This window comes from Sinohyriopsis cumingii, chromosome 1 (genome assembly GCF_028554795.1).
Source record: "Sinohyriopsis cumingii isolate HCF-2022 chromosome 1, ASM2855479v2, whole genome shotgun sequence".
Lineage (NCBI taxonomy): Eukaryota > Metazoa > Mollusca > Bivalvia > Unionida > Unionidae > Sinohyriopsis > Sinohyriopsis cumingii.
In genome coordinates, this window is record NC_142961.1 from 189571502 (window position 1) to 189593437 (window position 21936).

A 21936-nucleotide genomic window follows, 5' to 3' on the forward strand; every position below is an offset into this window, starting at 1 on the left:
GTAACCCAAATGCATACGCATGCATATGGATGGTGGTGTGTCTAATTAATGTACATACGCATAGGAAACGGGGGTGGGGGTGAAACCTCGATAATAATTTGTCTAATATGTAACCTGCTTGACTGGGTTCAGTCGGTGTTTGAATTTTAGTGGACAGGCTTTTTAAAGTTACGCAGCTTACTTCTTTGATGCAGCCAGATATTCAACGTCGGCGGACTGTTTTATTAAACATGTTAAAATTATTAATCCTTGATCGTTTCTGCGTGGATTAAATATAGGCTGTTCTATAGAATTGGGTGTGCGCGCGTGCGCATCAAGCATACGTATGGAGGTGGGGGTGTAAAAAAGTATGCATGTGTACAAGGAGGTGGAGGAGGGGTAAAGTTTGCCAGATTTTTGCACACGTACTAAATGGATGGCCCCTAACAGTCAACCAAACATAGGATTTCATCTTCCCCAAGTGACCCACAATGTAAGCCTATGGCTGATGTTAATTTTCCATTGTCCCCAAACACCCCCATACAACTAATGAGCTCGGCTAAACTAAATGTCTTTAACATGGTCCTTGAAGCTTGTCATGGCTAACCAAGTAATCCGACTTGGCCCTTCTGACCACACATCTGATTGGTTTGATTTTGTGGGTTTAATACCATTTTTTAACAAATAATAGGCCATACATGGCAGTCAATATAACTGGTGGAGAAAGAACCTAAGAAGACCACGGGAAGACCCACTGACTCCTGGCTACTGGCAAGCTTTCTCACATTCCATACTGGCTGAGCCATGCCTCAAAGTCATGCAGAGATGAGATGCAAGTAATCTGTATAGGTGAGCACTTTAGACGACTTGGCCACCTGGAGCTGCACCGATCAATCTCAAGTTATGGCCCAAGTAGACAACTTGGCCACCTGGAGCTGCACCCATCAATCTCAGTTATGGCCCAAGTAGACAACTTGGCCATCTGGATCTGCACCGATCAATCTCAAGTTATGGTCCAAGTAGACAACTTGGCCACCTGGATCTGCACCGATCAATCTCAAGTTATGGTCCAAGTAGACAACTTGGTCAACTGGAGCTGCACCGATCAATCTCAAGTTACAGCCCAAGTAGACAACTTGGCCACCTGGAGCTGCACCAATCAATCTCAAGTTATGGCTCAAGTACACAACCTGGCCACCTGGATCTGCACCCATCAATCTCAAGTTATGGCCCAAGTAGCATGCTGCATCCGAGTGGCAATCATTTGCCTCTCCTCTATTCAAGTACCACGATGCTCTCCTCAGATGAAATTGCATGCAACCCATGGCAAACATTTGCCTCTATTCTGTTGCCTCGTATGCCATGCATGATGGTTAACTGGCATTTTCTACAATCTACAGCCAACAATGGGTAGTTCAAGCTGCGATCCTACCTTTGGCATTTTTTGGCAAAGGACTTTACTCCAATTGCCTTAGCATTAAATAGCCTACATGTGATGCTGTGCCACAGAAGAACCCAGACCAATCCACAGATGTGAGCTCGACAAAACTGACCAAGCTACGAACGTGTCCAGATGAAAATTATTTCTGCTGACAACAAGGTATACTTGGTAAACTTTCAAGCCAAACTGGGCCACAAAGATGTTAAATTTCGACCTAAAATGGTGACAACTTACCTTTGCACACCAAAATGTATTTCACTCCATGGAGTCCTTAGATATAAATCAGTAATGAAAATGCAAGTGCAAGCTTTAGTGTTAAAGAGAGCTATTATGGGTCTGCATTAGTTGTTGCCTGATGCTCATGCTCATTTTCTAAATTCTAAGCAGTAATTTCCATGGAAATGGAACACAAAAAAGTTGAATTGAAACGATATTTTCTCTGATAGCATCAAATCAATAAGTATATACATTATGTAACTACTAATTCATACCCAGTAACTTGGTCAACTGTTGCCTGAAAATCAACTTGACACAGACCTTCTTGATGTTATTAAGTCCAATAATACAATTAGTTTCAATCCATTAAATGTCTGAATCAAACAGTGCTGAGCAGAATCAAACTTCTAAATATGAAACCACACGCCAAATATGGTGTACACATCCTCAATTTTTTTAAGCAAAGACAAAATTTGTGACATACTGATAGTTGCAACAAAAGACGACAGTAGTATATGCATTGCCTCACTAGAATATGGGTGGGTGGGTAGATTGAGGGCACATACAAATCTAATGGCAATAGTATATACACTGCATCTATAGAATGAGTGGGTGGGTAGATTAAGAGCACATACAAATCTAATGGCAATAGTATATACACTGCGTCTATAGAATGAGTGTGTGGGTAGATTGAAGGCACATACAAATCTAATGGCAATAGTATATACACTGCATCTACAGAATGAGTGGGTGGGTAGATTGAGGGCACATACAAATCTAATGGCAATAGTATACACACTGCCTTTATAGAATGAGTCGGTGGGTAGATTTAGGGCACATACAAATCTAATGGCAATAGTATATACACTGCATCTATAGAATGAGTGTGTGGGTAGATTGAGGTCACATACAGATCTAATGGCAATAGTATATACACTGCATCTATAGAATGAGTGGGTGGGTAGATTGAGGGCACATACAAATCTAATGGCAATAGTATATACACTGCCTCTGTAGAATGAGTGTGTGGGTAGATTGAGGTCACATACAGATCTAATGGCAATAGTATATAAACTGCCTCTATAGAATATGAATGGGTGGGTAGATTGAGGGCACATACAAATCTAATTGCAATAGTATATACACTGCCTCTATAGAATATGGGTGGGTGGGTAGATTGAGGGCACATACAAATCTAATGGCAATAGTACATACACTGCCTCTATAGAATATGGGTGGGTGGGTAGATTGAGGGCACATACAAATCTAACGGCAAATAGTACATACACTGCCTCTATAGAATATGAGTGGGTGGTTAGATTGAGGGCACATACAAATCTAATGGCAATAGTATATACACTGCCTCTATAGATTATGGGTGGGTGGGTAGATTGAGGGCACATACAAATCTAATGCAAACAGGACCAAAACTAATGTCCTACAAGCTATGATGTGATGGTCTGAGCAACCATGCTAGAGCTTAATGAACTCCAGTGCAGGGAATTAATGGATGCATGTGACGGTGCCTATTAGGAGTCCTGTGGAAATGAGATAAATGCCATTTTAAAAAGAAACATGTTTATTTTCTATTATGTTTGTATAAATGTCAGTTCACTAGAATTTGCAATCCTAAAACTTCAAATAGCTTATTTACAAATGAAAACCTTCCTAACATTTTATGTACAAAAATGTTCACTGACTGTACACTATAATTATTACTACATGAACACATATGTCAACACATAATACATTTTATACCAGTAGCTCCGATTTTCAAGATCCAGGATTTACATAAACAACAAAGTATTTACAAAACAAGTGAAAGTGAAATATTTTGACAAGAAAATAATTCCAAGGAAATATATACAAGAGCACTGGTTTATTTCTTGAAGATTTAAGAACATGATAAATGTTTCTGAAAACATATTTTTCCAGTTCTCCAATTAAAACAAACATAAAACAAACAGGCAAAACAAAATGAAAGGAAATCAATGTTTCATTTCTTTTTTGGATATCCTTACTCTAAAGATTTATTGCAAAGAAGGAATAACACTTTCTTCTTGCAACTCTGTCCAACAGAAATGCAGGCATGAAAATGAATATGTTCCACTAAAGTGAGATGAAAACTTTCAAATGTGGAGTTGCTAGGTAACCAGTATTTGACAGTGTTGGCAGGGACATGCCATCTTTCAGCTTAGCTCTGTTAAAGATATAAAAAAGGTGTTAGCACAGGGTGGCATCAACACGAACATTTTAAATATTCCCTGACCCTTAATGTTTAACTGTACTTGTAAACATAAAACGTAAGTCTGAATTACCCACCACCAACCATACATACTTAAAAAATAAGTGTAATATAAGTGCCCCACCCCCTTTCTGGAACAGCTCACAATATGGATATTCGTGCATGTGTGTGTCTGGGCACTTAAAACACTTTTCTAGTGGAACATTACAAAGAAAAGGATCAATTAGTATTTTAGTCAAAATCATTTCTTTTTTTTATGACAATGAGTATGAATGTGCCTTCTGTATCTGCAATATTGAAATAAAAATAAATGGAATTACTAAGATGTAAAACAAATAACAGAATGAAAATTTTGACTGAATAAAAGAAACTATAAGTAAGATGATTTAATAAATGTTCATGTTGTAATAGGCAAGATGCCTTTAAGTTGCCATTTGCATCCATGTACTATGATATGCTGCACCCATTTTAGTACCCATTACTTGCCATTGTTTTCATTATTGCCAGTATTATTTAGGATAAAGTGTCCACAATCATAATTTTTCTACAGGTAACTCGTATAGTAACAACCCAAATGTTTTCATGTCAAAAAACATCTTGGATATGTAATCGTTACAAATGAAATTTATTAAACTTGTATAATTTCAATCCTTTGTTCAACAATGCCAGCAAACAACAGAAACTGACTCATTCAATAAATTTCATTTGTAACGAGTACTCAAATTGTATATATATATATATATATATATATATATATATATATATATATATATATATATATATACACACACACACATACACACACAAAACAAAGCTATAAGGTATATATTAATACCTAATGGTGTTCACCATTACTAAACAACCAGTGATTGTACCTCATTTTACTTCAACATACAAGACATTAAAAATGGTTCCAATATTACCAACATTTTGTAAGGTTCAAGTCCATATTTGAGATGTTTGAAAATTGAAACACAAGCTGACTATAATCTGATATAAACAGAATTCTAGACTCAAGACCAAAGTATTGTTGGTGAAATTAACTTCCAGCTGAAGGAAGACCTGTCAATCAAGTATCACAGAACTGTAATTCCAACCAATCATTAACTAATCCAGTACCCAGCTACAGATGAATCTTTAAATTAATAAATCTGGACTAGCTGGAATTTGTTGTCACTTGTATACCACTTGAAATCTTAACAATTTTAAAACTTTGCAATTTTTATGAGATTTTCACCATATACTCAGAACACTGCTCTTCTTCTGAGGAGACTATCTGGACCTGTTCTAAAGCAATCAGATGATGTGTTACCAATTAAAAACAATAATCAGCACTTTCATCAAATGATATAAAAAAACAACAAACTATACTGTAATATCTAAACATCAAAATACATTTAGGAATTTTCAACTGACAATTTGTGAGATAGAGAGAAAAAAAAGTCCAATGACAATGTCTTCCTCCTATGAATGCAATAAAAAAAAATGTCTCTGTAAATTGTGCATTACACTTTTATACCTCTCCAGGCATCCCAGGAGAGATACCAAAAAATTATTATTTCTTTCCAATGTCATCACATGGGCAACCTATGTACCACGCTTTCTGAATATCCACTCAGTGGTTTGGGTGACATGTCACATGGGCAACCTAAGCACCATGCTTCCTGAATATCCACTCAGTGGTATGGGTGACATGTCACATGGGCAACCTATGCACCATGCTTCCTGAATATCCACTCAGTGGTATGGGTGACATGTCACATGGGCAACCTATGCACCATGCTTCCTGAATATCCACTCAGTGGTTTGGGTGACATGTCACATGGGCAACCTATGCACCATGCTTCCTGAATATCCACTCAGTGGTATGGGTGACATGTCACATGGGCAACCTATGCACCATGCTTCCTGAATATCCACTCAGTGGTATGGGTGACATGTCACATGGGCAACCTATGCACCATGCTTCCTGAATATCCACTCAGTGGTTTGGGTGACGTCACATGGGCAACCTATGCACCACGCTTCCTGAATATCCACTCAGTGGTTTGGGTGACATGTCACATGGGCAACCTATGCACCATGCTTCCTGAATATCCACTCAGTGGTTTGGGTGACATGGTTATGGATAGATGGACTGATCAAGGCAATCACAGTATCCCCCTGGATAACGCAATGTAATAATTACCGTCACCGTCAGTTTGATCAGGAGGAAAATGAAAAATTTACAATCAAACCAAGCATTCACTGCCTATCTGTTCAGATGAGATTCCTGATTGGGAATGTAGGAATGTTTTGAGTCACAACACACATACTTTGTTACAGTTGACAAGAACTACAGTATCAGACATGATATCCTGACTCCCTTGGGAGAACAGATCTTGTTTGGATAGGCTAAAAATAACAAACATTACCGCTTAAAAGTATTGGTAAATGTTGTATTAATAAATGATGTTCGACTGTAACAAGACTAACTTAAAGGCAACAGTCCTGAAACTTTGGGAGTTTGGTTTGATAATAAATCTTTATTCAGAAAAAGTAAACATACTGTAATTCACCATTTTAGCATTAATAAATTTTAGCAAATTTTTAATATGAGCAATTCTGCTGTAAATTGAGCAACTTAATTTCACTATTCTGGTGTGACCTCTGATCAGGGGTGCCTCTGTTGGCAATGACACAATGGTAAAAATGTACCATTTTGTTGAGGCATATGACTGAGGATGGCATCTTGTTGAGTGGGTAGAACAAACTGGTAACAACAGGCCCAAGTGGGGCAGATGTTGCTCATCTGGTAGTCAATACATATCAGCCTGAGAATGCAAATGTACACACACTGAAACTGTTGAGGGTAAATAAAACTAGCAGCACTAAGTTACTGCATTGTCTATTAATGTAGAGGTCTATCTATCTATATATATATATATATATATATATATATATATATATATATATATATATATATATATATATATATATATATGTTTAAGCAACCAATACTCTCTCCTGGATCTCTCCCTGACCTAGAGGAACAGGCACCCTGATTCATAACTTAGAAAGTGTCCATAGACCTACCCTTAAGGTATATTATTGTTTTAGCATTATATTGAGAGTTAATTTGCATCGGCATGTACTCCTGGGTCTTGATCATTGTTTTTATGTATTAGTCTCACTTGTACTTGAACTCCTATGAGATCTTAATACAAGCTTACAATCAAAAACTAATCAGAAATATGGCCTGCAAAGTGTTCACAAATTCAGCCAATCAGATGTATGATCACTGCATTATCGAAGGTCTTGATAAGCTCAGCCAATCAGAAGCACAATCAGCCCTTTATTATACGAGTATGCCAATCAGAAGCACAATCAGCCCTTTATTATACAAGGATGCCAATCAGAAGCACAATCCGCCCTTTATTATGCAAGGATGACAGCCCTTTATTATACAAATATGCCAATCAAAAGCACAATCAGCCCTTTATTATACAAAGATACCAATCAGAAGCACAATCAGCCCTTTATTATACAAGTATGCCAATCAGAAGCACAATCAGCCCTTTATTATACAAGGATGCCAATCAGAAGTACAATCAGCCCTTTATTATGCAAGGATGACAGCCCTTTATTATACAAATATGCCAATCAAAAGCACAATCAGCCCTTTATTATACAAAGATACCAATCAGAAGCACAATCAGCCCTTTATTATACAAGGATGCCAAACAGAAGCACAATCAGCCCTTTATTATACAAGTATGCCAATCAGAAGCACAATCGGCCCTTTATTATACAAAGATGCCAATCAGAAGCACAATCAGCCCTTTATTATACAAGGATGCCAATCAGAAGCACAATCAGCCCTTTATTATACAAGGATGCCAATCAGAAGCACAATCAGCCCTTTATTATACAAGGATGCCAAACAGAAGCACAATCAGCCCTTTATTATACAAGTATGCCAATCAGAAGCACAATCAGCCCTTTATTATACAAGGATGCCAATCAGAAGCACAATCAGCCCTTTATTATACAAAGATGCCAATCAGAAGCACAATCAGCCCTTTATTATACAAGGATGCCAATCAGAAGCACAATCAGCCCTTTATTTAACAAGGATGCCAATCTAACTGAAGTAATTGGAAGACTTAATGACAGAAACTTGTATACCAAATTTGGTCGGAAATGAAATGAAATGGCTAAAAAATATAACATACTGGTCTGGCCTATGAAAAAGGCTACAATCTCTTCATGAACAAAAATTGTAAAAATATATTTCAGTGTGGCCTCTTCCTGAGACCAGAATGGTATATACTATTTCTAAGCCCTGGAAGCAAAAAAGAATAAAATATGGGTATATGGAATCGGACACAAAAACATAGTACAAATAAAGTTTTGAGAATCCCACATATCTAATCTTGGCACAAGCACAGAACAGAATATATTGTCAATCACACAGAGCAGTTTCATGGCAAGCAAGTACAGGTATGCATGTAAAATCTTCTCTTCAAAACCATTCATTCTTAATTATTAACTGCCTTTAATGATTATACCCATATACAATACACACCCAAACATGAAACTACTTTTACAGAACACAATCTACCACTGAATAATCCACAAAGGTCGGGGTCTACATTGCTGGTGTGATACAACAGATAGACGAAACAGACATGACTTTGTTCTGCATCACCAGAAAAATTATTATGTGAATGGCAGATCTGGGTCTGTGATGTCTGAACTTGCATGCATATTTTTACATGAAGTATGGCACAGGTGTGTTACTGAGATTCCGTGAAAAACACTAATATGCACAGATGGGTATCACACTATTGTACTACATACAACACTTGTTTTTAACAATGTCTGTGACACTGGAGTATGGTGAGACCACATTATGATGAGGTACACAGTACATACAATTCTACTAATGAACATCCATGACCGTAACACCATACAACAGGAACTATGTTGTAAATAACGATCTTAAAATCATGTAACTTATAAATTTGATACAGATTTAGGAACAACAATTTGACCATTCTAAATTTTATTACCTTTAGTTTAACTCTGCATGACAAAATAACATGGTCATCCAGAAACTCCTGACACATTTTAGCTGAAAAGTCATACAACTCTCTTTAATGGGTCACCTGAGTCATCCAGAAATGCATCTCAAAATATCCCTCAGTCCACTGTCAAACAGTAAAACTGAGATCAACCGCTTTTAGCAGCTCAGGAGTGGCATTTTTTCATGGTCACTGACAATTATAATTGTGTGAAAGGCAGAAAAACTGTTTGGGAAGATCTATTTTTTCAATATCATTTTTAATGTGAATCCATTCCTAATAGTAGACCAATACCAAGAGTTGTAATAGCTTTGAGAGTTGCAAATGTGGCAAATTCATAATACCTATCACAAAGAAGAAAATTGACAGCCATCTTATATACTTGCTTATGAGTCCAGCTGCAAACTGCATAGACCCAGATCTGTCATCACACTATGTACAGGCAGCTCTGGGTCTGTGCAGTTTGTTAGTAGTAATCAGCAGAACAAACAACACAGACCCTGATCTGCAGATGCATAATGCTACTGCAGATAAGTCTTTGGTTTTTTGCAGTTTTACTCTACTTATAAGTAAGTGAATATAGTAGTATTGCTATTAAACAGACAGAAGAAAAACCCTGATTAAAAAAATCTCTTCAGAATTTAAATAAACAGTTTAGTATATTATAATCTGCTATGCAAAATATATTTATATGCCAGTAAGTCAACATTTAAAAGACTTGTACATATCAGTAACAATCTGTTATGGAGATAATAAATATGGAAAATACACTGCCTACAAGACAACTTGTAATTTGTAGTTTCTCATACCTTTCAACTACCATGACTCTGAAGACCTAGTCATGGTCATACAGATGCAATTAAAACATTGCACATGTCAAAGTTCATATACTTAATTCCTGGCTATGAGAAAGTCCATATTCTTGTAACAAAAATTTATATAAATTTTGTTCAGTATCTAAGGAAAGGTAAAGGTCATTGATTCTTGGTCTGGTTCAGTGATGGAGATGCAGATTTGGGTGAGTCAACTGGAGTACTTCGACCCGACATGGCTAGTGTACTTGACTGTTTCCCTGCAATGATAAGCAGAACCAAATAACTCGTACAGTCATTAAGACATTAATGTACAAATTACTGGGTTTTTTCATAAACCCTTTCATCTTTTAAAATCTCCCAAATTTTCTCAACATGAATACAAGAGTGCATACCATTTTTTGTCATTCATTTTTCATATGAAATGGCAACATTTAAAAAAAAAAGATTTAATAACAAAATCACATAAATAATATAAAATTAATAACAAAGCTAAAAAAATATGTAATTATTTCAATAAAGTAAAAACTATTTTAAAAAAAAGATTTTACCATATTTAACAGGAATTTTTTATATATATAAAATCGAGTCTTTATTCTTATTTTTTGTGCAAACTGTATTAAAGAGCTATATTATAACATTACATGTTGACAGGAACATTGGCTACTGTTTCCTGCCAATAAAAAGCTCAAGTGTACATTTGCTGTATTAAATAAATCTGCTAAAATATCAACAATAAATACTGTAAAATATGGTCTATAATTAAACCAGTACATTTAATTTCATGGTACTGTATCAAACAAGATACACCCAGTCTTTCAAATGCGACAGATTGTACATATTATTAAAGTTGATCTCCTTCTGGTATCTTAAGTATCTCACAGTTACCTCCTCTTCATCAAATACTTCTAAGAATGCAAGCTCTAAGACTGCAATATGAACAAGAATTACAACACTGAGCAGGAATTTGGTGCAAGTTCTTTAGAGCTTCATTAGAAAACTTAAAAAATGAATTCTCACCAGAAAGGCTATAGCCGTAAGCAGCATAGGCAGCTGTCATCCCTGCCTGAGCTCCTGCAATCTCTGCAGCTGTCATTGCTTTCTTGGCTCCGCCCCTACCCCTTGGGCGCCCTCGACCAACTCCAGAACCCTTTGGTCGACCCCTGCCTCTCCCTCTTTTAGGTGTGCTTGAAAAATGTGTCGACACTGAAATGTACATGACAAAAAATATATTAATGCACATTTAATATTTCAACATGGCACTAATATAACGGACTCTATAAAGACTATTTTCATTTTTGCAAATCATGTCTATAAAGGACATTTAATCGAATGTGTCAAAAATGTGTCCTTTGTGAGCAGGTTATATTTATGTAGATGCTTAAAATAATGTAGTTAAGAAAAGGTACTGCATGACATGGTCTTTATGGACAGTTCCTTTTTATAGAGAGTGGCAAATGAGAATGAAAAGTACGGTATTGTTAATGGATGTGAATTTTTTACATAAAGGCTGAAAATGAAAATTAATATAATAAAAGAGCTGGTAAACAATGTCCTTTATGGGTCAGATCTTTCAAATCACATACACAATAAGTATAGAAAAATAACCTGAAGTTTCATCCTTGTACTAAGGACTTCATCAGCAGAGTGATCTATTCTCTAACCGACTGTTAACATCACCAAGGGATCAATATTATCAGATATGCCACAGGCAGATTATCATTTTTGGGCACAAACACCATCAGATACATTGACAGCACGCTGAAAATTACTGTTTATTTCAAACCTATGCATATTGACCAGCACCTTGATTTTGACTCACACCATCCATTAGATCGGAAACTTGGGGTCATCATAGAGCCAAAGTCGTTAATTCCAGACCCTAACAGGACTGTCTCGGTAAGGCATTTGATTTATTTCCATAAGCTTGACCAGTAAGGTTTAACAAAATATCATTTACTGCTATTGTACTGCTTGAAAACATGTATTTAAAGTATTCGGTATTTGAAACTGATGCATGGACAGTAAACATTATATTAGCTGAAAAGTTTGTAACGTACACACAGACCTTATTTACCTCAGTACAGTTGCATAAACTTCAGTCCTAAACCCTATGGAGCTCAATGGCTTGTTGATATCTCTCAATTTAATACTTCTAGGAATTTTTATTCGATTTCACTTAAAGATATATCTATCACCATGAGACATACTCAAATAAAAATGTGATGTTCAATGAACATAACTGTTGCCCTCTCTGCTTTTATTCAAAAGAATCTGAATATTCCTTTAGATTCCTCTGTACTCATTATTAACACCAATTGTTATTGGTGTACATTCTATACAGAATGAAAGAGTAAATTAAGTCCCTGGTCCCTGTGTTCATTATATACCAAATAAAAGAGTAAATCAAGTCCCCATGTTCATTATATACCAAATAAAAGAGTAAATCAAGTCCCCATGTTCATTATGTACCAAATAAAAGAGTAAATCAAGTCCCCATGTTCATTATATACCAAATAAAAGAGTAAATCAAGTCCCCATGTTCATTATATACCAAATAAAAGAGTAAATCAAATCCCCATGTTCATTATATACCAAATAAAAGAGTAAATCAAGTCCCCATGTTCATTATGTACCAAATAAAAGAGTAAATCAAGTCCCCATGTTCATTATATACCAAATAAAAGAGTAAATCAAGTCCCCATGTTCATTATATACCAAATAAAAGAGTAAATCAAGTCCCCATGTTCATTATATACCAAATAAAAGAGTAAATCAAATCCCCATGTTCATTATATACCAAATAAAAGAGTAAATCAAATCCCCATGTTCATTATATACCAAATAAAAGAGTAAATCAAGTCCCCATGTTCATTATATACCAAATAAAAGAGTAAATCAAGTCCCCATGTTCATTATATACCAAATAAAAGAGTAAATCAAGTCCCCATGTTCATTATGTACCAAATAAAAGAGTAAATCAAGTCCCCATGTTCATTATATACCAAATAAAAGAGTAAAACAAGTCCCCATGTTCATTATGTACAGAATAAAAAATTCAGATAATTCTGAAACTGTTCAAAGACAAAATTTTAAAGAAAAGCTTGAAGTCATAAATTCTGATATTCTGTAAGTACGTAGTTTGTATTCAAATACTAAAGAAATATTTTTGAAATTCAGGTCATCTTTTTTTCATAGGTTATGAGCACAAATTTCATAAATTCTTTTTTGGGCTTGAGTTAGCGTTAAAAAAAGTGCTGAAAGAATGAGTTGTATTTAAATGCAACTAACTATAAATACCTGGTGGATATGATAAATGAGCATCATCTACAATGACCAGGCCATCATTACTGCTGTCATCTGCTGTTACTGACAGAGCTTGTGTCGTCTGTTCACTCCCTACAGAGAACTGAAACAAGATTTAATAATAAAAATAATAACGTCATCTACAATATCATGATGCCTGTTGATAAAGATAATTTTAACAAAAGATATCGCTTGTGATAGAAGATAAATCATAAACAGGACAAGTGAATTTGTAACAGGACATGTAAATTTGTAACAGGACAAGTGAATTTGTGACAGGACAAGTGAATTTGTAACAGGACAAGGGAATTTGTAAAGCCTATTATTTGTTCCTACAAGTTCTGTCAAAATTCTGAAAGTCATCAACTTTATACACGTGACTAGTGCTCCCCAGCCCATGATTTTTTATTTAGGATCAACTAGACATCACAAGTCTTGCAGTTAAAACCCTATTTCGATATAACCACCCATCCAGGACGAGTAAATCTTGGTAAATTATGCACTGGAGACTCAGATATATTTTATGGTGTCACAATAATGCTAAGAAGTATAAATACTGGTGACGAACTTTCACACAGTATCTTAAATGAAAATAAATAGTCCGACAAAATATCAAGACGGGCCATGTGAGAAGGACAAGCAAACTGCTTTTGCCTACATGAATGATAACAGAGCTGCTGGGAGGGAGTTAAATAAAGGAGAGTTTTCTCTCAGGGAGTTAAATGAAGGAGAGTTTTCTGTCAGGGAGTTAAATGAAGAAGAGTTTTCTGTCGGACAGTTAAATGAAGGAGAGTTTTCTGTCAGAGTTAAATGAAGGAAAGTTTTCTGTTGGGGAGTTAAATGAAGGAGAGTTTTCTGTCAGAGAGTTAAATGAAAGAAAGTTTTCTGTCAGGGAGTTAAATGAAGGAGAGTTTTCTGTCAGGGAGTTAAATGAAGTAGAGTTTTCTGTCAGGGAGTTAAATGAAGGAGAGTTTTCTGTCAGGGAGTTAAATGAAGTAGAGTTTTCTGTCAGGGAGTTGACAAAAAGATGGATGAGGATATGCAGCAACTATTTTTTTACAGTGATGACAAGACAAGCATTGGAGGGACATGAAGCAAAGACAGCTGCATCATCAAGATAAACCTTAAACTGGCCCTTTACAAGGCCAGCCATAAAATCGAAGATATATTTTCAATACTGGCAATATTTCTTTTTTTATGGCATCTTTACAAAATTATTGATCATGATAAGATGTTGAGTGGAAAGAGCTAAGAAAATAGTCAAGAACTAGTTTATTGTAAATAATCTAAGTGTCCCACAAGTGACCCACTTATATGATGCAATGGTGCAAGTCTGGTATGCTAACCACTCAAACACCATGCTTTAATTAGTAGCCTGAAACAAAATGTGGTGGTTGCAGTAGGCATCCCATGATCTGGCCTATACTTAGTTTCTTTGGAGATATTTTGGAGTGCAACATATCTCAGTTATCATGGGGGATAGAAAGGTACATAAAACATCCCTGTAACAGCTCAATCAAGGTGCATCACTGGAGTGGAGATAATGAATTGAAAATCATACACTAATTAACTTGGGATGGCAGCAAGTAAGTGGAACAATGGAATATTTCCCTTCAGTGGCATAAAGCATCCATTTTATTCTACTCTTCACCCTTCATTAGATTTGATTACTATGTGAACAAAATGTTCCCCTCAATTTTGTACCTGACAGCAGGTAAAATAACTGTATTCTCATTGGACATCATCAAGAGACAACGGTTTGTTTTAGTATTTGGTTACAAGGCCATGATAATGGGGGCTTGAGAGCTGTAACTAGTGACCAGTTCACACGGGGACTTGGTCAATAAACATGTCACCATCTAGAAAGCTTCTGACATTAAAGAGAACCAAATCTGGTCATACCCAGTTAAGCACATGAAAACCATTTTTTTTTGTTGCAAAGGTGGAGACTGATTGGTAAATTCTTATGATTTATTGAAATCCATTCATAACAAACTGAAATATAATACATTTTTGGATAACAAAGCAGTACCATATGTACTTGCTTATACATCAACTCAATTGCAAGCTGCAAAGAACCCAGATTACTTTTATATAATGTGCTGACAGATCATGGTCTATACACTTTGTTAGGAATAATCAGCACAACAAACAATATAGACTTTGTTCTAGCAGTGCATTGTGTGATGGCAGATGAGTGTCTATACTGTTTGTGATAGGACTCTACTTAGAAGCGAGCATATACAGTATTTTAAGTCCAAAATGGTAATACTGTGAATTTCATTTATTTTCATGGATATAAATTTTTGTGGATTTGCCAGAAATTACAATTTTCACCAGTGTGTAAAGCATGGACTGGGGATGGGATCCTGTCAGTTTTTACAAAAGGGTAACTGACTCTTGTGTTTTTAAATGTGGTCTGTACCAGCCACAAAATGCATGAAAACTGGTACTCCATGACTTTTTTTGAATTAATATGCAGTTATCCTCATTTTTATGAATTTTTTTCTAAGTGAACAAATCTGTATGGTCCATTGGTTCTGCTATAATCAAGTTTTATTGCATATTATTCTTTAAATTTTCATGCAGCAAATACATATTAACAATGGCAAGGGAACAAACTAATTTTTTTTATATAGTTCTTTTTGTTTTTGGTATGGTTTGTAGTTATACAGTACAGCAACACAATTAGGTTATTTAATATGGGGGCAATGGGAATGTCTGGTCCAAGGACACCATTGTAGCCAAGCCATGGTAATCCCATAGTAGGTTTCAAACAGCAACCTTCTCCAGAATGCTAACCACTGAGCCAACATGGTTCCAGTTCTTTTGGTTTCCAATTTCAAATATTTACCTTATGGTACAAGTATACTCACAAGTTTTATCACAAAAAAAAAAAAAAATATCTTTTAAAGCTTGGAACAATAAACTACTTACAGCAACAGATGATATATTTACCTTTATAAAATGTGATTTTAAGTTCTGCAAGTCATTTTACAACGTTCTTTAAAATGGTCTAAAAAGGCAAAGCTTGATGGCTAATATGCCATTTTGATGCACAAATCTGTCACTTATTGACTAAGGCAATTTGTACATTTCTGTACTAAAATGAATCATGTTTAAAATAAACCGAAACAACAGGTCACACAAACACCAGACAAAATAAAAAATTAGATCAATGTCATGATACCACCATTGCATTTTGTATATAATCATTCACAGTTCTGCATAGAAAAGGTTGTCACTGTTATTTCAGGCAGCGACCTATATATTATTTCATTTCTTAAATCTAATACTCAGATATCTTGGCACAATAATAAACTATGGATGTGATAAAAAGATGACTTTAAAAACAGCTAAAATCCATGGAGTCTTATGTGCATGGTTCCCATGCTTTTCTAAAGATAAATTTCCAGGTTATTTCAAGGGTTTCTCCAGGATGAAATTAATTGTTTCAAGGTTCACATATGACCATTACTGAATGGAATTAAAGAACATTTTAGATTATAAAACATGCATTTTCTAAATCTAAAGATGGTTCTCTTTCAAGACTCCAAAACAGCTAAGCCAGAAAAGATGATCATGTACAAAACCACAAAATGTATCACACGAAGCAAGTTTGATTATATTCTTTCAAATTTGGCATGTAAAGTCATTTAAATGTACAAAAATAAAAATTCTAACTTTATTTTGCTGACCTGCATTATGTTGTTAAGTGGGAACAACATAATGAACATAAATTAGTTTTGTCTCCTTTCAAACCTTTAATTCTAAAGAATTCTATAGCAATATATATTTGAATCTTGTCTTGTAATGAAGAGAGTTTAACCCTGAATTTATCTGTGCCAATAAAATACCAAAGAAGATTTTTCAAACAACCTTATCTCCTTGAGATGATCTGGTTAAAAAAACGTTTTCAAAAGGGTTGATTTAAATTTTGACAAAAGACCTTCAAAATTATATATTGTTGTATAAACAAGGACTGAAATTTCTGTAAAATCAACTTGTCTTCATGTAATTCGTTAAACCAATCCCCAAACTTGTACTGATATAGGGGCTCGAATCTTTTTTTTTAAACATATAATGCAAGGGACAACAATTTGTTATTTCAGCTGAGATTCACCAATTTGGACTACAAATTTAGTTTAAAACGAATAGCAGTCCGTTTTCTAATCCGGGTTTTCTCTGAATATTCCCACCCCATTTTTCATATTAGGACATTTAGGTTGGTGTGTGTGGTTGTTGCATTTGCATATAAAAAATTTGGAATTTGCCACCACCATGCATTAGCGACACATGGTAGTCGCTTACCAGCGGGCATAGAAAATTTAAACTTATGTTCTATCGACTTATACCTGCATGAAATCGATAGGAAAATGATTTATTTTCTCAGAAATGGCAAGTATTATAATCGTGATGTCTTTAATCCGCTGACAGACTAGACGAAACTAAGGTATTGATGAAACCTGACCCAGTACTTGCCATTTGCATTACTAGTAACTTTACAAATCTCAAACGACATTGGAAGTCCATTAGTCATGTGATGTCAACAACAAACTCCATTTTAATGTTGTTGTAGAGAAATTCAATTATAGTAAATGAAAGTCAGATACTTTTTGTAAAAACCAGCAATCTGGCCAGTTTGATTTATTGAGCAGAGAGCACATGTCAACGTGGTAGTCACGTGTTACAACAAAACTCCAGAAGATGTTCTTGGAATATATAAATATGGAAAATGGAGTGTTCTTTCATTTTTGTATTTTTATTACAACAAGTATACGACTTTCTTTTAATATTTTTTTTATTTTTTCTCTACAACATTTGAAAATGTGGGTTAGATTTGTATACTCATGCGACTAGCAATGCAAATCTAGTGTACCTGGTCACATTTCATCAACACTGTCTTTCAGCAGATTATGGACATAACTATTTTAATACTCACAATTTCTGAGTAAATAAGTAATTTTCATATCCATTTCATGCATGTATCACTCGATCTAACGACAGTTAAAGTTTGCAAAGCCATCCGGTAAATGGCTACATTTTGCCACCACAATGTTTGCCTCCTGTGATGCTCGAGTGGTTTTCATACCTTCCACGTAAGGAAAGATATGGATATCAAGCTGACTGAAAATAAAAGTCTACTAGATGAATCTAATTAACTGAGCATTTGGGTTAACTCAGCATATATGGTTATTGCAAGCACCCAAATGACCCATACTATACCCTTCAAATATTCTTGTTAAAACTTGATAAATTTAACTCATGATCAGTTTAGTTATGACTCAATTACGTGATTGTTTTGGGCATCAACTGGTGGCGGAAAATTCCCAGATTTTTCCCGACTTTCATCAATATTTGCAAAATTTCAAGACTTTTCGTGGTTGGGAAAAAAATTATATTTCTCCAGACTTTTTCCCGATTTCCCTGTAGCGTGGGAACCCTGTATGTAAAAACTGCCAAAATCCATGGAATCTTACATAAAAACAGCCAAAATCCATGGAATCTTACATAAAAACAGCCAAAATCCATGGAATCTAACATAAAAATAGCTAAAATCCATGGAATCTGATGTAAAAACAGCTAAAATCCATGGAATATTGTGTAAAAAAAAGGGCTACAATTCCATGGAATCTCGGGTAAGAACAGTTAAATTCCATGGAATCTTATGTAAAAACATAAATCCCAAGGAATCCTATGTAAAAACATAAAATCCATGGAATCCTATGTAAAGTCAGATGGAGTGGGTTATATTACACAGATACACATACAGACTTCAAGATACAAATTTTAATAATAAGAAAGATAAAATTCCATGGAATACTATGTAAAAAAAGACAGTAGGATGTTACACAGACCTGCCAACCCTGATGAGTCTGTCTCAGTAAGGCAGCTGATTTTTTTTACGTAAGACTGACCAGTTAGTTTTCAGTAAGGTGTAACAAAACATCAATAACTGGCATTGTAAAGCTGGAAAACGTAATTACAAGTTTGATGCATCACCGATAAACATTATGTTCAAATAAAAAGTTTGTAAAGTATGTGTGGACTTTATTTACCATTAGTACAATTGCACAAACTCTAGTTCCAAACCCTATGCAGCTCAATGGCTTGTTGCTATCTCTCAACTTGACGTAATTCTTGGAAAAAAATTTCCATTTCACATGACAATCGCAATCATATCTCTCGCCACGAGATATATTCAAATTGGCATGTGATGTCCAATAAACGTAATTGTGTCCTTTCCAGCTTTTATTCACAAAAATCTGAATACTTCTTTTTATTCTTCTGTGTTGATTAGTAACACTTTTCAAGAAGCTTATTTTCCTTTCGCTTTCTGGACACTAGTTTTAAAAATTCTATGATCAACAGTTTGATCATGCAGACACGTCTCATGAACAAATAGGTGCAGTTTTAAGCATCTGGGGTGCTGCTGGAAAGTTAGTCTGGTTCCCTGACTAATTTCATGAATTCTAAGATGAAACCCGGATCCAAATAAAACATGGATGAACCAATTATCTGGATTTTTCAGCAACCAACAACTTTTTTTGTAGTTTTTGCAAGTATGCCATAAGTACATATTTTAAAGGGTAATTTTCGTAAGACTTAAGGCAAAATCATAAAAGTTGGCAGGTCTGGGTTGTATTACATAGATAGTCATAGAGACTTCTAGATACAAATTTTTAATAATAAAAAAAGATAAAATTCCATGGAATCCTATGTAAAGTCAGATGGAGTGGGTTGTTGTTGTTATGGGGTTTAACGCCATTTTTCAGCACAGGATATGCTATGCATGGCGGCCAGTATTATTGCTGACGGAAGAACCCAGGGAAACCCCATGAAGAACCACCAACCCACGAGAAGCTACTGGCCAGCCTTCTCACATTGGACGAATCCTAGACTCGAAACCCATGCAGACAGAGGTGAGATGGCAGTGATCTGTAACAGAGAGCACTTTAGACCACTCGGGGCGACCTATGCAGTGGGTTGTATTAGATACACAGACTTCTAGATACAAATTTTTATAATAAAAATCAGCTAAAATTCCATGGAATCCTACTGGCAGCTACTAGCAAGCTTTCTCACATACCCACATTGGCCGATATTACACAGATACACAGACTTCTAGATATAAATTTTTATAATAAAAAACAATCAAAATTCCATGGAATCATTCACATAGACTGCTAGATAGTAATTTTTATAATAAAAAAAACAGCTGATTCCATGGGAATCCTATGTAAAGTCAGACGGAATGGGTTGTATTACACAAATACAGAGAGATACAAATTTTAATAAATGGGGTATTTTACGCCATGGTGAAAACTAATTGTTCTTTTTTTCTAAAAGAAAACACAATCTTATAATCACTAAGACATTAATCCTGCCTTTTGACTCCACTGAGTGTTCTTATGGTCATCAAATACTACCACTCCAATCATGAACAGAAAATAAGACATTTTCCCCCAATCGCGAAGTTTATATTCATTTAATTTTCTGCCATAAAACTTGGACTACTTATGGCAGGAATGATATGATGACAGGTATGACAAGTATGACAACAAGTATGGCCTCAATGTTTCAAATTAAGTTGTTTTGAATACTTTGAATTCATTTAAAAATCCTTTATGCATTTCTATTCAGTTTGTTTGCATCAAAATATGCATATATATACCCGTACTGCTATCTAGAGGTTTTCAAATTACAAAATGGACAGATCAAATTTTACATTATAACCCAATTAATCAATCCATTTTGTAATTTGATGCAATGTTTTTTAACCGTGATATTAATCGCATGGTTAAAACTAGCATTTCAAAATTAACTTTATCTGACTGGTTCCTTGATACTGCCTGAACAGCTGATTATCCAGCTATGTATCCTGGTAATTCAAAATTGCCGCAGTAGGAAAGTCGGTGTCATTGTACATATATTACAAGTTATCTTCCTTGATGTTTTGTGAAGGTCAAGGTCAACAAAACCTGAGAAATCATTTGAATTTCTTCCAGAGTTAATAATGGATATTCTTGTATTTAGAAAAGTAGAAATGTTTAATGTTGTTGCCATTCAGAGATGTATGCATGTAAATTATTTCATAGCACTCATCACAATAGTGACTATATGGTGCCAACTAACAAAAAAGATCTAACAAGAGTCCCATGAAGGGACTGATGCTCTACTGTCCAAAAAGAATTTCCATGATGACCATTTCTTCCTGTTAAGTGATAAGCGTTGAAGCCATCTCAGATGTCAGATTGGCACCATTTTCATTCAGGACCATGCAGACATCATTAGAAGTCTTTTGGCAAAAACTTCATGTCAATATTACCATAAATTTGGGGGAAGTAGAGACAGCAAGATTTTAAAGAAAGCCATTGTGACAGTTGTACTGTATGCATGATTGGCACCATTTTCATTAAGACCAAAGTCGACTGATGAAAACAACATGCTGATACACCCATCCATTTAAGAGCACAGACAAAAAATATAATATAATTCAAGAACAACCAAACTGTAGAACTAAAACTGGAAAATGAATTGCACAAATATTTAGGAAGATAAACTCTTCCTAATAAATGCCGACATGAAGAAAAACATAATTAAGACCATAAAGATGAAAAATTCTGTAAAACATAAAATAAAAGAAAGAGATAACGTGAAAAATTCTTAAAACATTAGGTTAAAATGTCCAAAATTTTCTTGGGTGACACATCATAGTTTCTGCACGCATTCCAGGTCAAACTAATTCTATTTAAAAGGGTAGAAATTGACACTGGATAAGAATGTGTTCCTCAGTCAGTGGATAATGGGTAGGGTATGCATTCTGGTCAATGTTCACCCTTCATGTTAGGTATGCATGCCCAATACATG

General features: G+C 35.1%; 1 protein-coding gene across 1 annotated transcript in view; it reads right to left on the reverse strand.

Moving 5' to 3' along the window:
- Nucleotides 1–3197: 3197 nt before the first annotated feature.
- The window catches only part of LOC149808564 (chromatin-remodeling ATPase INO80-like), a 172678-nt gene continuing 153939 nt past the window's right edge, over nucleotides 3198–21936 (reverse strand). Inside the window, exons 34-36 of the mRNA XM_089979145.1 lie at nucleotides 13060–13168; nucleotides 10780–10965; nucleotides 3198–10019 (exon numbers count right to left, since the gene is read on the reverse strand). Of these exons, the coding sequence (XP_089835271.1) occupies nucleotides 9922–10019; nucleotides 10780–10965; nucleotides 13060–13168 (393 nt within the window). The 3' untranslated portion in view covers nucleotides 3198–9921. The remainder of the gene's footprint in view (nucleotides 10020–10779; nucleotides 10966–13059; nucleotides 13169–21936) is intronic.